We start from the raw sequence: 20,234 nt of genomic DNA, 5'->3' as shown, positions 1-20,234 counted from the left end.
AGATTTAAATTTTCACATAATAAAATAATTTTAATATTAATAATAATAATTTAGTAACATAAATTTATTTATGGTAAAATGTACTCGCGGGCCGTAAAAATAATTTGGCTGGCCGCCAGTTGGACAGCCCTGAATTAAATGATGTTTAACAATAAAGCTAAAGAGACAAAAAGAAATGGCTTAGCAGAGTGCAACGGCAGACTGGTAGACTGTGAGCTCAACAACAGTGTTAAAATTTGAACCTCTTTAATTTTTTTAAAAGATTTTGTTTCTCTGTTATTTTTGGAAATACTTGTATATTTATTACGCCCTGCTAAAACATGTTTGGTTATTATAATATTAAGAAATTAAAAATTTCATAACAAATTTACCATTAAAATAAATATTTCTTTTTTACCTTCTGGTAACTCCAAATCATCATTTATATTAGCAAAGTCTTCATTTACATCCATTGCTTTTGGCTGCTTTGGAGATGACGCCAAATCAAAATTTCCACAAATAAAGCTTCCATTGATATCTCTTGCTTTTTGTTGCTTACGAAGCTCCTTCTTTGAAATCTCATGGATGAACGGAGGCTTCCTCTTAGAGAGGGATTCATCTGGATAGTTGAAAATTGTTGGAATAGCATCAGGTTTCAGCCACGTTCCACCAAATTTCAATCTATCAAAACTGTCACTGGTAAAATGGTATGAACATAGTTTAGAATATGCTGTTGACGTGAAGTTTGCTCTTCTTATTTTCGCTTCCCATATTTTTCTCAGTGTTTTATTCTTTGGAAAGCTAAAAATTAAGACAAAAAATACTTTTTCAAATCAGTGCGACGAAAATAGGGATGAACATAAATTTTGAGTAACAAGAAAAACAGCTAATAGCCACTAATAAACAAAACTGCAAAATATAAAATAAAACAAAACAAAAAAGATAATGTAAAACCATACTAAAGAAATAAAATGTAAAAAGAGTTTTTATTTTTAGTATTGGACTTTTAGATAGAACATTTTTGTTAGTTTACTTTAATTAAATAAAAAAATAAATTTTCCCGAAGTGCAGTAAATACAAAAAAATGGCACGGAAAAACTGCGTTCAACAGAATCTTTATAAGGCTATCGCCTGTCTGTCTAAGATTATAAAAGGTGAAAATCAACTGGAACCACGAGTTCTAAGATTAAGAGTTCTAAGATTCGTTTTAAGATTCATTCACGAATTATTTTCATTAAATATGAATTGCACTGATATAGTTCTATGAAAGAAGGTTACTGCCAAAGAGGACGAGGCAACGTTTCAATATATTTATGGAAATAAAAAGTTTTTATGCAATCCTTTACCTAAGTTTTTTACACTGTATTGAAAAATTCCTCAACTGATTACCAGTGACGTGGATGATATTATAAAAAGAAAAGCTAAGACAATAATCCTATTGAGAACTAGAAACGTATGAGATAATACGATAGTTTTTTTTTTTTAGTCCAAAGGGGGAATTTGCCCAGAAGGACTATTAATTTCGTTTTGGCATTTTGCGTTGATTCACTACAAGCGTCGTTTCCTTTTTCAACCAAATATTATCGGCACCATATATTATAACCAATAATGCCACCAAATATTATCGCCCTGTATTATATTTAAAGAAATTAATGAATGAAGAATCTGCATAAATGTATGTATGTTTCTCGCACTGCGGATAAAACAACGGTACCTAGAGCCATCCAATTTTGAATAACGTAATCCTCCTGCGAATATGGGTATCTGGAAGCCCAAATTTGAAATCTGGAATTTGCTACTTCCTTGTACACAGTAAAAAGGAAGTATTGTAATCGCGAAAAGTTTCAGGCAGCACATTTCAACGAAAATATCCATTTTGACCGCTATCGAATGCAATTTAACGATGCTTTTGCGTGACATCTGTACGTAAGGACAGAATAAAAGACTCTTTTCCTCCAAATGGATTGGATTTAGAAGATATTTTTTCTGACGACTGTACGTACGTATCTCGCATAACTCAAAAACGAGTACCCTCACAACGTTGAAATTTTGTGTATAGGACTGCTATAACATGTGGATGTGCACCTCGTATTTTGGTTGCAACCGGCTGCACCAAATGTATATAAATATATATATATGCTCTTTGTTACCCGGATCAGTGATCTCAGTTTCTTTACTATTATATGTTTGTAAATTGTGCATTTTTTGCTTTAAAAAATGATTGAATTATGTTATTCTTATCTTCTATTATTATCTATATAAGGTTTTTATGCCTTTAGAAAATGAACATGCAATATCTTTAGAGTATCAACAATTTAAAAGTTGTTTAGGTACGGCTAAGACTAATTATTTTCGCGATGGCGGCCATGCTTATTTAGCATTTGAAACTTGGCAGAATAACGGATTTGTTGCCAATCTAGAGAAACTAAGCTTCGCAACAACAAAGATAACGCCTTCTTTTATTATTGCGAGTTAAATCATGCTTAATCCATTGAGCAATGGAAACGTTGTACAGAGAAAACATTTTTATCTCCAGCGCGTGAGACTGTGTATCGGAAAATCTAAAGATATGCTCATTTCAAAATTATTTTTCGATATTGCTGTTGAACTGAATTTTATGGTTTATGATATTTAATAAATAAAGGTAACACATAAACCGTAAAAAAAAACGCCCCTTTGGACATAATTTAAAATTTGGATCCTTTCAGATATTTTTTTTTTTTTTTTTTTAAATTTTACATTTTAATTACTTGCACTTTTAGTAGCCCATTTCAATTGTAGCATCAATAAATTTCTTTATGTGTTTCACTAAATTTTATCTATAAAGCACATTCAATGGTTTGAAATTTTTGTATGAAATTTAGTTTATTAAATTATTTTATGAAAGGTTGAAATTCGACCTTTTTTAGAAGGGGGGGGAAGAATAATATTTCTTTATTAACTTATATATAAATAGAAAAATATAAAGGCTTTAAAGAGAAATTCTGAAGTTTATTGTATGAAAATATGTTTAAAAATTGTGTCACTGACGAAAAGTACTTATTCATTGAAAATAAACAGCATTTCCGTTCATACTTCCCCCGTTTTTCATGCATAAAGCTGTAATCATGTAATATCAAATTATGTAATCATAAATATTGTAAATTAATGCTTTAAAACTAGAAAAATAAAGCAAAATTCTTTATCATATACATATGACTTAGGACTCTGTAGTATGTAGAAAATTCGCATCTTTTTTAAAATTAAAATAAAGGATGGAAAATATTGTTGCGTGCGTACGGGTTCGTTACGAAATGAATGCACAAGTCCGATGAAAAATGAACAAAAATTTATTATTATCACAACAAAAATGCTTAAATTTTCTCAAATTATCATGCAGTATTACAATATCTCACAGTAGTTATCTTTTAACTACTCAAATATCCAATAGAACGTAATTCAAAACAGCTAAAGAACGCTAATCCGCGAATTCGCTACAATCAACAACAGTAGTTTTCTAAACAACAACAAACTAAGCAACTACTACAAACTGAGATGTTTTCCTCCTTTTATAAGATTTTAAAATCACGCGCTAGAATTTTCCAGTACTTTCTCGAAATCAAAAAGAGATATTTATTTATTTAATGCACGCGCTCTTGTATTTTCAATTTTCCGGCTTAGCTCTCTTTTAATATTCGTCACGCGCTGCACTGCGCGAGAAATAAAACCATTTAATTTATAATTGAACTAACATTAGCTTTTTAAATACCAAATTCGTAACAATATATTGTGGAGAGAAAAATCATCTTAAAATTCCTAGTCCTGAAACAAAATTATCATAAAAAACGACTCTAAATAAATATTGACAAAAAATACTATTATTTTTAATTCTCTAAGTCAGTATTTCTCAATCTCTGGTCTGCGGGACCACAAGTGGTCCTCAAAAGCCTGCTATTGTGGTCTCCTAGATTTAAGTACTTTTTCCAGAGAACTGACCAAAGAAATCAAAATTATTTCTAATATAAATTCCCCGACTGAAAAGAACTTTCTGTACTGCAAATTTTCACATCGCGAAGAGCAGGACACCAGTTACAAACGATGTAATTAAAACAATGTTTAAGGGAAAATTATCTAATGACATTGATTTAATGTCTCTTCCTCAAACGATTCATTTACACGCCGAATCTATGACATGGCCAACAAAGCAGTATATGGACTTATTAGTAGAATAAAAGTACAGTGGAACTTCGAGATACGAGTTTAATTCGTTCCAGCATTGAGCTCGCATAGCGAATTTCTCGTATCTAGAAGCAAACTTTCCCCATTGAAAATAATGGAAATCCAGTTAATCCGTTCCACACCCAAAAAATATCAACATAAAAATCAATTTTTCTAATAAATAACACTAGTAATACTGCAACCGTAGTTTACATTTATAGATAGCTTCCGACACTGACCTTTTAACTGCTTCTTATTAATTCACATCAACAACAGCTTCTACGAGTTTTGGACGGTGCTTGGAAGTAACAGTAACTCCTTTGGCTACATCAAGTTCCTTAATTTCTTCCTTCTTCCTCAAAATAGAGCTGATCGTCGATGTCGAAAGGCCGTAAGTCTTCGCCAATTCCATCACTCTTACACCACGCTTATGTTTATCTATGATTTCTTTCTTAATTTCAACGGTCATGGCTTCCTTCCTTTTCTTTGCCGTACTATTTGAGGCAACAATCTTCTTCAGAGGCATCGTGAAATAATTATTTCCACATTAAATGTGAAAAATAATTAATTGACAATCGTACAAACACATAGATAAAAGAACACTGAGTGATTTTACAAAGGGATTCCCCGAGTCGAGCCGGATCGGGAAATGGCGCCACGCATACCAACAGCCTGACTCATTGCTCGTTACTCGAGACAATGTACTCAGAGACAAATGTTTCGCTCATACTTTCCTCGTATCTCGAATTTTTCATATAGAGGTGCTCGTATCTCGAAGTGCCACTGTATATTTTATGCCACTCTGACAGATGTGACATAAGGCGTTTTGAATGATGCACATTTGATTTGTTATATCAAGTTTGAGTTTAATAATGACGTTCATAAAAGTAAAAATAGGATTTCTTAGAAGATTCTACCAACTCGTACAATTAAGAAACAAATTTTTAAAAAATTAAAAGAGTACGAAGAAAAGCATGAAACTGACTGGAATATTGTTTAGGTTTTTGTTCGCATGGAGCTTGAGCGCTCAGGTAGGCTTAGTGACATTGTAGCTAAAATTAGAGCTGTGGCACCTGATGTTATCTGGACTTACTGTTTCATTCACAGTAAATCAGAAAAAGGAAAGGAAAGATTTAGCGGCCAAAGGTGCATTATCTAAATTGAAATGAAAGTAACGAAACAGCATTAATTGCAATTACTTCTGAAATCTGAGGCACACAGGCTCAAATCGTTTTTGTGATTCCTCAAAATTATCCCTTAAGCCTCTTGCATGCTTATTCCACGGCATGCAAGTCGTATATTTGTTGTCTTCAAATTTTACGAATTCTCGAAACTTTTTAAAGGTAACATCGTCTTCTTAAATTGTGACAGTCATCAGATTTATTAGAAATTCCCAAAGTTTTCAACTGTCATAAATTCCTCATCAATTGAGATGTCGAATCAACGTCTAAATTAGTTTTAAATTGTATCAAATTCTGTATGATATTAAATATGTCTGATGCATAACATGCGTTTTCTGTTCCGTCCACAGACCACTTAGTTTAGCTTCTACCACTACTATAATTTTGAAATTGAACAGACCCTTCCTGTAAAGTGTAAAGCATCCATCCATCCACACGTAAAACAACTACAAGCAAATCTAACTTTTAGAGAATTTTTTTTATAAAACTGATAGAATAAGTACAATATTTATATTTTTTTTACGGGTTTGAATAACATTATTAAGTTTCTTGACTAACAAGAAATGAAATAAACTAACTGTGTATGGACGTTGATCAGTTTAAGTTTACTAATAAATTTGTAAAGAGAAATGAAATAAATTAAATTACTTTCTTTCGGACATTAAGTATTTTAGTTCACCTCATTTCATATATATATTTTATTTGCCTAAAAGCCATAACACTTGCCTGCAAGAGCCGCCCTCGGCTATCCAAAAAATAATAAAACAAATGAAAAGTGAATAAGTTAATAATTAAAAATGCACTGTCAAAATCAAATGAAATAATAAAACGAACGATTAGTAAATAAATAGAAACAAGACATTGTACCGAATGAAAAAAGGTAAATGCTTTTTTAAAGGATTCAACGCGATCAGATAAAATTGCTTCTTTAATTTGGTTTCTAATCCATTTAAACACATGGTTAATCTATATTTTAGGGTGCCCCTTGGAGTATCGCCAAATTGTTTCATTTATGGTAACCTGAGTAGTTGAATGTTACGGAAACTCTATTATGACGGATTGGTTGCGTGATTGCGGTAAATTTTACTGATGAGAAAATATTTCTAAATGCTTTTTTTTTTTTTTTTTTTTTTGCGTTGGATGTCAGTTAGGAAATACGTTGCGTATTTTGTCTTTGCATCGTAAGATGGCTGCCGGTGGTAAACTGAGTGTTTGATAATACAGAACGAGAGAGGGGATTTTTTTTTTTTTTTTTTTTTTTTTTTTTTTTTTTTTACGTGGTTGAGGACAGACGAAACGAAACTTTGTTGGATGTAATTCAACGGAATATTTTAACAATTTATTTTTATTTGGAACAACTATCATATCCAACTGCTGGAAGTCGTATGATTGTCTTTTTGATAATGGCTTCTTCGTTCACTTCTCAGTAAATCACGCAGTGACATTTAAGGATCCGAAAACCGTAGTTAAGGAATTTTGTGTGCCACAGACTGAAGACATAGAAATTTCTAAATATGGTAACTCAATATTTCCTTTTGTAGTTCGTTTATGCGATAACATGTATTTCCTTTTTTATGTTATTTCATTATGTGATTTATAATGCAGTTTATTGAGCTTCGATTGGCTACAAATTTTGTTCAGTTTTGGTTATGAGTAACTTTGGTTTAACATTAGACGTCATTATTCTCTTGATTTTTTCTAAGTGAAAATAGATCGATGTGTACATGGACAAAGTCAAGGAAGCGCGCAATGCCGAGTTTGTGCAATTCTCTGATTTTTTTAAGTGAAAATGGATCGATGTGTACATGGACAGAGTTTGTGTAATTCTTTGACTTTGGTTTTGTGTAGCGGCCATCCTGAAATTGTGCCTTTCCAATCGCCAATTTTCGTCAAGAGGCACCATAATTTTTTTTTTTTTTTTTTTTACCAAACTCTTTTTGACAAGCTAACTATAGCGATTTCCTGATCAGATTATAATACCCTATACAAATTCCTCTTTATGAAGGGATCGCAACTCGATAGGGAAGTTTTCTTCTTCACCCGTTCAAATTTTCCTGTGTATTTTACCCCTCCTAGGGAATGCGATGCACACATTCAATATATAGCACTAATTAAACAAAATATATGTAAGTTTCTAATAAATCAGACTGCATCGGATGTAAAGTAATAAACAGAAAGCGTTATTTCACACAACGTTTATTGACGAACACCAAAGACATATACATTATTATGAGATCACAATTTCTTTTTACAAACAAACACTACTGCCATCTATTGGCGATCGGAGGATACATATTCGTAAACTTATATTTAACACTCCCCCCATGCATCCGTAAACGGATGCATCAATTTTACTGAACTTCAAGATTATAAAGTCTTTCATTTGGTCTTCTAACAACACCCATTATCCAACTGAATCTCACAAGATCTAATTCTACCAAATATTCTTTATAAAACCTTCTCCAAAAATGCTCTAATAATAATTGCCTATGCTTCCATCTTTTAATCAACTAAGATCTTGTAGATTCTATTTTAGATTCAAGTGAAGGTAAAACAGTTAATATAGATACAGTTATAAAATGAGATGGTGAAAGAGGATCAGGTTCATTTGGTTCATTGTATACATAGGTTATAGGTCTAGAATTAATAACATCTTGAACTAAAACAGTATACAGTTCTTCATAACATAAAGAAGCTTTACCCAAGATACGTTTTAAACAAGTTTTTACAGATCTTACCAAACGTTCCCAGAATCCGCCCCACCAAGGAGCACCTTCTACAATAAATTTCCATTCAAACCCATTTTTCCCAAGGAAATTTATAACCTTTTCATTTTTACACAATTTATACAAATATTTTAATTCACGATCAGCAGTTTTAAAGGTCTTAGCATTATCAGAATAAATAACTCTACAAATACAAAAAAATGAAGCTTAAATGAAACACTCTGTACTTCAATTTAATAACAGTTCTAAATGGACTCCTCGAGTCACTGCAAAAGTAAACAATGAGATATACACTTTTGTACCATTTTTTAAATACACAGGGCCAGCGAAATCTATGCCATTTACCTCAAATAGTTGAGCTTTCTCCACTCGGTCAGCAGGGAAAGGAGCCGATATCTCATGTCCAGCTTTAGCATTATATTTTTTACAAAATCTGCAATCATGTAACATATATTTTACAAAACGTCTAGCTTTTAAAATCCAAAATTTCCCTCTTACTTGCACTAAAGTTTCATTTACACCACTATGAAGTACCTTTTCATGACAATTTAAAATAATTAAACGAGAAAAATAATTATTTGGTAATATTATAGGCTGAATTTCATCGACATCTAATGATGATTTTACTAATCTTCTTCCAACTCTTAAACAACCTTTTTCATCCATTACTGGATTTAAACCAAACAATTTGGAATTATGAGACAATGGTTTTTTTTACATTTAACATCATTCAATTCTGCAAAAATATACTCACCTTGCGAAAATTAATCCAATAACACATAGCATTGCATATTTCCCTTTTGGTCATAGGACCAATGACTCTATTTTGTGACTTTAAATTATTAATGAATCTAAATATATACGACATGAATCTTAAAAGTTTATTTAAGTCACCAAAATTCTCTATTTTTAACACAGGTTGTAAAGGTTGAACACTGCTTGTAACTTGAGTCACGACTCTTTCTTCAACACTATGTTACAATGCTCGTTCATATTAGATTCGTTCATATTGATATATATTAATTCTAATAATTAGGCAAATTTATTTCATCTTGATGAAGCCATGTAGGCCCATGCCACTACACTCGATCTACTACAAGCTCACTCACTTTAACACCACGTGTGATTTTGTCGGCAGGTTTCTGGACAATGATGCCACATACTCGGGGATATTTTGTCTTGAATTTCCGACACTTGATTTTGTACGAATGTTTTCCATCGCCGTGGTAAGTTCTTTATCCAGTGAAGCACAATAAGAGAATCTGTCCATAAATAAATCTTAGCTTGAGGAAAATGCATACGTACTGTAGTTACAAGTCTTGCACCTAACACTGCTGCCATGAGCTCGAGTCTTGGTAAAGATTAATTTTTTCAGAGAAGCCACTCTGCTCTTGACTGTCACTAAACTTGCTCCAGAATATTTTAAGCTAGGGAATTTCACGAACACTGCTGCTCCGTAAGCAATTTTAAACGAATCACAAAACAATGTAGTTCCAGAGTTTCAGGCGTTTCATTAACATCACGAAAATACCACCGAGGTATCTGGGCCTATACCATTTGTTCCACTTGTCTTGCAATTCTGATGAGATAATTTCCTTTCAGCCATAAATCCTGAAACAGAACTTTTGCTTGAATAACATATGGAGCAAGAAACCCAACAAGATCGAAGATTTCTGAAGCCGCTTTCAAAACACAACGTTTTGTTTGGTCATTTGAGAGGATGAAATCAATAACATCTTGAGTATTAAAACAGAAGATATTCTTAATTGTATCCCATTGAAGTCCAAGAATCTTGGAGGGGGAATCACAGTCAGGCAGTTTAAAGCTAACGAAGTTGTTACTCGATTTGTACTGGTTCTTTAAAGTATCCAAATTTGAATTCCATTTGGTCAAAGTCATTAATGCCCTTTTCATTATATCATTGGCTTCATGATATATTTGTACAGCTTCCTCATATTGCGCATAAAAGTTCAAGTTTGATTTAAATTGTTCGATCAGATTTAAAAATCGTCTTTCAGCATTCTTAAAATTGTCACCTTAAGTCACATTCTCATCTTTCCATGGAAGTCTAACTTCTATCTATCACCTTTTTGTGTAATTGAGTTGTTAAATATCTGTAAGCCCATTTCATTTTGTTCTTCATCAGAAATATTTTTAATTCCTGTATATTCAATATTCCAAAACGATTCGACGCTTTTTAGAAGTTTCTCTTCTACACTTACGTTTAAACACGTATCATGAATTTGAAAGTCTGATGACGAAAATCTGCCTTGTATACACCATCCAAATATGGTTTTCATCGCTACGGCATTTCTGTTTATTCTTTTTATTTCTTCGCTCGCAATTTTTCACATAATGTCCGAGCCGATTAAAACGGAAATATGACTCATTCCACCGGCGCCGCCGCAGTCTGTCAAAGTGATGCCGAATACTTGGAGGTTGGATTTTATTTCAACATCTGGTACCCGCATATCCGCATTTGTTATGACAGGTACTTCGATGACTTCGAGATTTATGTATTTTTCAGGGTCATTAATAATTCGAAGCGTAAGTTCAACTTTCTTTCGACGCCAATGTTTCTCGTTCTTTTCGCCAAAAGTATGCAGATTTAAAACAGTTTCTCCTTTCACTGGTAATCGTAATTTTCTTGATAAATCTTCTCGAATTGCAGAGATTTGACTACCACGGTCAGGAAGACACCTCACAATACAATTCTTGTTTCTGTCCTCAGCCACAGCATACACCATTTGAAGCAAAATCTTATATCCAGTTTTGGCAGAAGAATTTTGAACAATTTCCGCCGATGTTTCGGTTTCCTTATTTTTTACACTGGAAACAGCTGATGCGGGATTTACACAAACACTTTCATAATGTTTACTGCGACAATTTTTGCAGGAAAACTGTCTGTTCTTACAGTTGATCTCTAAATGTCCAAAACACAGTAAACACCTTCCTGTAAGTTTCAAAATGTTGCGTTTCTCATCGGAGTTCACTTCAGTACATTTATTTCTATAAGTTCTTTTATATCAAATCTTGCTTCCATTTTTCGATTTCGATTAAAATCCAAATTTAATTCCTCTGGAAATTTCTGCAAAATGATAGGACAGAGAATATTTCCATAACTGAAGTAACATTTAACGATTCTAAACTTCGAATGTTGACTTCGCATTCATTGTACAGTTTACGCAGTGCTTTAACATTTGAAATGTTCCCCACTGGTTCAAGAGATAATAATTTATTCATATGCGAAGTGACGACAACATCTTGTCTTTCAAAACGTTCTTTCAATATTTCTGTTGCGGAATCATAATTCTGGTCACTTAAAGCGAAACCGGATATGGCAGCTAAAGCATTACAGCCAAGTGAGGATTTTAGGTACGCACTTTTTTTCGTTTTTCTCAATCCACTATGATTATGAATTGTATTTTCGAACTGGTTCCAAAAGTCCAACCATTTACACGAATTTCCGTAATAAGTTCCGATTTGCAGACGTAGTAACTTCCTTGTTTTCGTTTCATCTGGAAGTGCAACATTAGCCGTTTTGTTCTGATGAACAGCTGTTCTAGAAGATTCCGAATTCTTTTTCAAAAATCGTTGCAATCTTCCTCTCCATATAACAGTTTTATCCTGGTATTCTTGACTCAGCATAACTTCATTTTCAATCTCCTCCGAAGTTACTTTCGTTTCGAATTAAGTCTGTCGATTTTCTGGTTCGTAATAGTCCCGGTATGGAGGCACCCTAAACAAAATATATGTAAGTCTCTAATAAATCAGATTGAATCGAATGTAAAGTAATAAACAGGAAGTGCTATTTCACACAACGTTTATTGACGAACACCAAAGACGAACTGATGCATGTGCATAATTATGACATCACAGTTTCTTTTTACGAACATACACTACTGCCATCTATTGGCGATCGGAGGATACATAGTCATAAACTTATATTTAACACTAATATCGGCTTAATAAACTTCTAAGTAAAGTGTTGCAATAATAACATACTTTTCCTCTAATATTGCCATTAGTTATACATCAAAGTATCTGAATTGGTCTTATTTGGGTTTCTGATGCGCTTTGGCTGGAATTAAAGATTTCTTTCAAAAACTAACAAATACCGAAACATGTTTCCGGTGAGCTCCGCCTGAAGTTAAGGCTCAGGTAGAAACAATGTTTCTGCAGGAATCATTAATACATACAGTCGTGTAATGTTTCTTCATGTTGCCAGTAATGTTGAATGATCTCTGCGTATATGTAAATTCTGGCAGTGTCATTACAAAAAATCTCAAGATTTCAGGTCTGGATATCTGAATGACTCTTCGTTCTGCAAAATGGAAGTTCATTTAAGCTAAAAATCAATATATATATATATTATAATATATATATATAGTGTGTGACAGTCCATCCTGCGTGAATAATCACAAAACCCAACATTTGCCTTTTTCAGGTGGGAAAAGTACTTTTTCGTAACACGTCAGTGTAATACCGACTTCTGACAGTGACAGTTCAAAAGCAGAGCTATACATGCAAGCAGTAGAAACATGTGCAGTGTGGGGGCGGGCATTATCTTGCTGAAATATAAGCCCAGAGTGGCGTGACATGAAGGGCAACACAACGGGGCTTAGAACTTCATCGACGTACCGCTCTGCTGTAAGGTTGCGGGGGATGACAAACAAAGGGGTCCTATTTTGAAATGGGCCCACCAGCGACCGAGCGTTAAAGTCGCTGAACACTGGTAGTTCGGTCCGAGGTTCGAATCCCGCGAACGGGCGTTTTCGTGGTTTTCTCCATGTGTAACGTGTATACTTTTTCCCTTCTAAAGTCCTCCACGAAGGCACCCCTCCCCTTAGGCAGATAGCCCTAGTGTGCTTTGCGATAATTAAATATACCAACACCAACACCTATTTTGAAATGAAATGGCACCCCAGACAATCAATCCTGGCTGTCGGCCTGTCTGCCGGAAGACAGTCAGGTTGCTATCACACCGCTGTCCGGGGCGTCTCCAGACTCGCCTTCGCTGGCCATCGGGGCTCAGTTCAAAGCGGGACTCATCACTAGCGACATTCCAGTGCGAATGAGCCCGACACCACTGCAAACGGGCTTGATGTTGTACAAAGGTCAATGGTAGTCGGCGCTGTAACCTCAGCCCCCCTTTCTGTGAGCCGTCTATGAATGGTCTTTGCGGTCACTGAAGCACTAGTTGCACGTACAATCGAAGATAATGATGCCTCTCGGGCTGTGAGTGCGGATCTGACGATTGCTCGGTCTTCAAGTTCTGTCGTTTCTCTAGGCCTACTTCTTCCTTCTTGACGCTGTGTGCGCCATGGTTCACCCATTCCTGACAACATCGTCTAATAGTGGCATCGCTCTTGCTCAAATTTCGAGCTATTCGCCGATAAGAATAACCGGATTCTTTGAGCTCAACTACACGACCTCTCTCAAATTCTGACATCTGCGCATATCGTTCGTGCACCTGTATGCGAGGCATAGTTACTGTCTACCAGATTACATGGAATGAAATTTGTGAAGAATTTATGATCTGAAATCGTAATTTCTCCTCTTAAATATCTTGTCAGTAGCGCAGACCAGATGCGCTATAGCGACAACCGTTCATTCATCAGCAGCCAAAATGTAAAATTTTGCATTTTCCGTCGAAACCTGTATGCATATCAGTTTGTCTCCAATTTGAGTGTATATTTAATTTTTGTGATGATAAAAAAACTCCACCCCCTCCTACGATCAGAGCTTAAACTGAGACGGAGGCCAAAATCATAATTCTAGCCGGAACGCACCGGACCCTTGAATAAGAAGGCTGCGGCACTTCTTTTATGTAATTGAATAACAATTTCAGCAGAAATTTTATCTCGAAAATTTTATTTTGACAACAAAATTATATTAAAAATCGCTTATTAAATTTCAATTTATCTCTTTACATTTTAATTATTTCAATCTTTAAATATTTCAATAAATAATAATTAATTATCAATTAAATTATAACTAATTAATTATATAATAATTATTGATTAAATAACAATTTATAAACATTAATTAAATAGCTATTAATTAATTTGATAATAATTAACTGTTTAATTTTAAAATTATTAATGAGTTTAATAGTCATTTTATTTATCTATTTACTCTTGTTCCTCTTTGCTGACGGTCTTCCATAGGGCTCCCGCACTTCTAATCTTAAGCCCTGTGGTAATCTACATGCACTCTGCATAATTCTTTTAAATTACAGAACTTACTGAATATCTCAAAAAATGACAGTATGTCTATCAATTTCTAATATTTTATGTAAACAGTCTTGTAATATTTTTTTCCGCCCAAGGCAGACAGCTCTAGTATGCTTTGACATAATCAGGTAAGTGAATGTAATCTGATTTTCAGAAAAATAACAAACTTAGTCTTGAAGAGATAATCCTTCACTACTAAGTTGGATTAAAAGATTCACAGCTCACTGGTATATAAAAGTAATGAAATTCGCATTAGCTTAAAATTAATAACAATTTCTTACCTTTTCCTCAGACAAACAAAATAAACATTTTTGATTAATTTTATATTTAGTACCCATTCATAAATAAACAACACTTTGCGTACCTCAAACTATAACAAGCTCATTTAACGTAATTATGGAAATGACGTGTAAAATACCTGTGAAATGTGATTGCTCCACCTTTTACGAAACGATTTTTGCACCCGACAGCTGAACATGAAAGCACCATGACTTATGACATGAAATTATTAGTATATATAGCTTAATACCGATACAAAATGGCGAAATCAAACGTACAATTCCTCCTTACTGCCTGGCTATATTTCGTCTCTTTGTTCTTTGACGTCACCAATGAGGGAGGGAAGCGAAAGTTTCAAAAATGGTGGCTTTCGGTCACGTGAGATCGCCGGCTGTTTGGATGAATAAGGAAAGAAGAGGCTAGAACGAAAAAGAGAAGAGCGATACAAAGTCCTTGCACGTGCCGCCATCTGGTGGCGGTGACTGCTGTAACAGAAGAATACTTGTCTTGTTTGTTGCAAGCGGCGAAATGCAAAATGCTTCATCTGTGACAGGAATATAGTATATAATATTGCGTGTAGGTCGTGTTTGTTGAAATTCAATTTTGTTTTATTTTTTTGTAAATCTTACAAAGAATAAATAATTTATTTCGGTCATAAATATTTGTTTTCAGTATGTGTCTGGCGCCAATTACGATTTAATAAAATATATTATACTATTATATAAAATTAACCATTTTTATAGCTTGATTCAAAACGGTTTTCGGGAATTTTTTCGGCTACTAAAGCTTCACGATGAATAGAACAGTGTGTAAATATAGTTTAATGTGCAACTTTGTTTATTTGAGAAATAACAGCGGAATGTTTTCCTGTTAAAGCCCAAACTCCGTCACTGCAAACGGCAATGCACTTATTCGAAAGAAGATAATTCTCAGAAATAAAATCGTCAGTTATTTTGAAAATTTCGTTTGCAGTTTGCTTTATCATGAAGATATTCACGAAATAAATACTCTTCGATAGTCAGTTTATCTTCTTAGAAACGTATGTAAATTAATAATTGAACAAAGTTCGTTATATCAGTACTTTCATCCAATTGCAATGCGAAATATTCACTGTGTTTAATTTTTTGAATAAGTGTCTTTTTTATGAAATTTCATGAATTCGTCGACTTACTGTATCGTTTGATAATGGAATATTTTAAGTTCATTAGCTGCATTTTCGTTGAATAATGTCAAAACGATATGTTTAGCTGCTGGTAATATAAGTTGGAATTTCAATAAATATCACAAAATGCCACACTGTTGGACAATTTTCTTCAACAGTGTGAACCAGCGCTGTCTTGGCAATTCTTACTATGTAACTAGCTTCCAAAGCTTGTTCACTTGAAGTTTTTTCACCTTTCATTACTTGTTTATTGTTTTTTAACTCCGAGAAATTCTTCTTAAACTATTCTTCAGATTTATTTTTTAAATTGTCATGGTTAGATTCAAGCTTATATTCGTTCTTAAATTCAGGATGTTGGGGTATTTAATTTTCGTATTTAATAGTTAAAAATAGCTTGTTTCTTTGCGTACCAACTATTCTTCTCTTGCTTTCCACCGGTTGAGGATCCGCTGACTTAAAGTACTGATCGCAAACTTGTATAATTAATCAGTTTGTTGACGTTCTTCTGAAGACTTATTTTTCTGTTTCTTTTAAGCAATAATACGAATACACATTGACGATTTTATATATTCAAAACATTTTCACCTTTCCTACAGCTGCATACATATTTTTAATTTTCTTATTGTACTGTTTACAGCTTCTGTCTTTAACTTCAGTGCTAAGAAACAATTCTGTGACATTAAATTATTATTTGCCAGAAATGTGATGATACTTACTTTGACAAAACAATTGCTTTCTTGCTGTGCATATCAGTTTTTCTACTTTATTACAGGAAATGCGGAATGAACTGCATTTATTTTCAACCCCACCGAATTCTGCTGTGGATTCACGATACCTGCTCAATGATGAAGAATTTGTGGAGAGAGTTAATACGCTTCTTGATCGACTTCATTTACTTCAAGAGGCCATTTCTCAAAAACAGAAGGACACACAGTTCTTAAAAGTATAAATTATGTAAACTTTAATTAAACAAACTTTAAGATATAAGTATTTATTTAATTCCTAATAATAATTTAATTTAGTTATTTCAAATATGAAAAAAATAAACGATGACAATTAGGCAGTTGACCAATTTGTAATTAAAAAATTAATAAAAGGGCAAAAGGTGAATGAAAACGTTTCCTTACATTCACAAGGCTGAATCTTTTACAAACGACGAATTTGGGAATACACAGAGGTAGAAGTTTGGATAAAGTTGATTAATTTGCCTTGAACGTTTAAATCGGAATAGTGAAGGAGTTACGTTTGATGAACTGTGTAAATGATTTGGGGGATGCATTTACATTTGATGAATGTTTAAACAAGGTATGTGATAAAAATCAGAGTAAATGGGGAAGTTTGGAGTTTTCAGAATGCGATTTGCATAAATATGTTAATGGTAATACAAAACTAATTAATTAATTTAATTAACTTTCTCATTTTTTTAATTAGCTATACTAATATGCTGAGGTTTCAAAATGTAAAGGTAAGGAAAAAGAGAAGCAAATTTAAAAGCTAAAGGTTTGGTTGGTTTATTTGATTATGGCAAAGCACTCGAAGGCTACCTGCCTAAGAAAAAGGGTGCCTTTGTGGAGGTCTTTGTAAGAAATTGACTTGTTTATACATTACATAGGAAGAAAACCATGAAAATGCCTATGCCACCCCGCTGGCAAGGATTCAAACCCCGGACCGAACTACCAGTATTCAGCGAGTTTACCGCTCGGCCACTATAGTTCTTCGCTCAACAGCGCAGCGTATAATCTGGAATATGAATATAAGTAGGCCTATTTGTCAGTAATAGAATAGTAGGTGTCAATATTTACATAAGCTACCCATCTGGTATTGATCTCTTGTTAAGGTTAAAGTTAATCCCTTCATTCGCAACTGTAAAAGGTGATGTACATAATGTTAAGCTTTTGTAATTTTTGTTAATGGAGTAGCTGTGTATTTCATTTTCTTTAAATTGAAAATACGTAATTTTATTTTTAATGTTTCACACTGCGGTGTAATATCTCTCTCTCTCTATATATATATATATAGGTGTATAGTGTATAGAATACATATTCTAATTCTGTCGTCTGATACTAAGAAATGTAACAACTTGAAATGAAATTTTAAGATTTTTATATTTCTTAATTTGACATCATGTATGTATATGTATATATTTCATTTCTGATTCAGCAAATGCAAACAGAAATGTGTCAATACAGCGCTGAATACGAGTACCTGAGAAAACAAGCTGCGCAACTGGAGGCCATAAATCCAGAACTGAAGGAAGATGTTAATAAGCGATGCAACATTTTGAGCAACAAATGGGAACTTCTGGAATATACTTTATATCCGAAGAGAAGACAAGAAAGAGAAGGATTAGTAAAACGTAAGTTTCAGTTTTCCATTATTAAACTTTAGAATGAGCATTCTTGATTGAACTTTCAAGGGATGTACACAGTGGTCATAAAACAGTCCGAAAAACTTAGTCACATGAACTTTAGAAGTGCAGAAAACATGGCATCAGTTGGAGATCTGCAGGATAAGACGAGATGACAGGCACTCATATGTACAAAAAACGGGGGGTAAAATGCGTATAACGTTTAAAATAAATGCAATCGTGTCTCAAAAATTTTCAATACAAACACGAAGATTTAAAAAAGGCCGCAGATTCTGCATGATGGAAAATAACATTAAGCATTAGAACGCTGTCAATAGAATGAAAGGTTACAGACGAAAACATCGCGGACGAAAACGTCGCGGAGAAAACAACGCAAGGCGAAAACGTCGTGTTACAAAACATCGTGGGAGAAAACATCGCAACGAGAAAACATCGTGGTACAAAACATCGTCGTCGAAAATAAAGCGGTTCAAAAACTTCGCAGTTTAAAAACATCGTCGTCGAAAATATCGTGGTAAAAAATAAAGTATCTACAAATCATCGCATGACGATAACATCGCAGATATGCTTTTTTCAGACATGCTTTTCGGAGACATTCTTTAATAACTGTAAATGGATATTCCCATAATGATTTGTGAGCGCAAGATGGAAAGAAGGATAATTTTTACTTTCATATTTTTTTATTAACTAATGAATTTTTGCTGAGAAAATAAGAAGGAAACTTAAGCATAGAAAATTAATGCAACTTATAGCACTTAATGGAATTTTAGACCGACATAGTTAACTAACAAAGGCCATTAATAAATAATTTTTGTAATGCTTTTACTGGTAATTTTTCATGAAAAGTATAAGCTATAAGTTGCATTTAATTATTTATGCTTAAATTTCCTTCTTACTTTTTCAGCAAAAATTTATTAGTTATTTAAAAAATGTGAAAGTAAAAATTATCCTTCTTTACATCTTGCGCTCACAAATCATTATGGGAATATCCATTTCCAATTATTAAAACCCGAAAAAAGAATATCTGCGATGTTATCGTCATGCGATCATTTGTAGATACTTTATTTTTTACCACGATATTTTCAACGACGATGTTTTTAAACTGCAAGTTTTTGAACCGCTTTATTTTCGACGACGATGTTTTGTACCACGATGTTTTCTTTGCGATGTTTTGTAGCACGACGTTTTCTCCTTGCGTTGTTTTCTCCGCGACGTTTTCGTCCGCGATGTTATCGGCGGACACCGAATGAAACCTTGCAGAGGTCTTTAAAGCGGATGTGATGCGGTAGCACCGTATCTAGAGTATATATAATATATATAAGTGTATTTGTTGAGAAACAAAGCGCATATATATATATGTGATGTACCAGCTTTTGTCCGGAATAAATAGATTAGTGAAGAATCATAGATGTAGTCGTAACTTAAATTATCAGACGATAAGTTTAAAAAACAGGATCATCCATTTATTATTATTCAGAAGAAATAGCAATTACAAAAATCTGATCTCCGGAGTGAATAAAAAATTATTACTATTGAATGAAGTTTACTGCATCGTTACATTAAAGAAAAAGACTCCGATATTCCTTTGCGAGTCCTTTTATAGCCTCTGGAAAGGCGGAGCTTCCAAGAAATGACGTCAGCCTTGTCAGCCATTCCAGTTCGCTTTAAAAATTTCCAGAACATTCTATAACTGTACGTGTAGAAAAGGCGGGAAATTGACTACGGGGCTGTGGATTTAATTTCACGTACTTTCAAATAAGAGACCGTCGCCATTAAAAAAAAAAGAACATACAGTTAGTGTATTTTTGACTATGGAATTTTATTATTACTGGTGACGGTCTCTTATTTACAATCCATACCGATCATGCAGCCCTTGTTTGGCTTAAAAATGTTAAGAATTTAAGAGGCAGATTATTCCGTTGGTCACTCCGACACAGTATGTTTGATTACGAAGTTAAATATCAAAAAGGCTCTACAAACGTTGAAGCTGATATGCTTTCTAGACAACCTGTTTCTCACCAGCTCCAACATTCTGTGTATTTACTTAATCGTGATGAAATTATACAACAGCAAAAAAGTGACAATGTGTGTGATAAAAAATATGTA

At 33.6% G+C, this 20,234-nt stretch overlaps 2 protein-coding genes across 3 annotated transcripts in view; one reads left to right on the top strand and one right to left on the bottom strand.

The window, feature by feature from the left end:
• LOC118198515 (uncharacterized) overlaps positions 1-14,906 on the bottom strand; it is a 63,234-nt gene extending 48,328 nt beyond the window's left edge. Inside the window, exons 1-2 of one of the 2 annotated variants that reach the window (XM_035370207.2) lie at positions 14,738-14,906; positions 398-780 (exon numbers count right to left, since the gene is read on the bottom strand). In XM_035370207.2, coding sequence (XP_035226098.2) covers positions 398-780; positions 14,738-14,808 — 454 coding nt within the window. In that variant the 5' untranslated portion in view covers positions 14,809-14,906. The remainder of the gene's footprint in view (positions 1-397; positions 781-14,737) is intronic. The other variant, XM_035370208.2, reaches the window with a different exon arrangement.
• LOC146998652 (uncharacterized) overlaps positions 1-20,234 on the top strand; it is a 464,415-nt gene that overhangs the window by 424,403 nt on the left and 19,778 nt on the right. Inside the window, exons 6-7 of the mRNA XM_085811452.1 lie at positions 16,533-16,703; positions 17,921-18,116. Coding sequence (XP_085667578.1) covers positions 16,533-16,703; positions 17,921-18,116 — 367 coding nt within the window. The remainder of the gene's footprint in view (positions 1-16,532; positions 16,704-17,920; positions 18,117-20,234) is intronic.

This window comes from Stegodyphus dumicola, chromosome 2 (genome assembly GCF_044657685.1).
Source record: "Stegodyphus dumicola isolate Sdum_Otavi_A_Nest chromosome 2, ASM4465768v1".
Classification (NCBI taxonomy): Eukaryota; Metazoa; Arthropoda; class Arachnida; order Araneae; family Eresidae; genus Stegodyphus; species Stegodyphus dumicola.
Note: the sequence above shows the minus strand (reverse complement) of the source record. Positions and strands in the feature narration are given on the sequence as shown.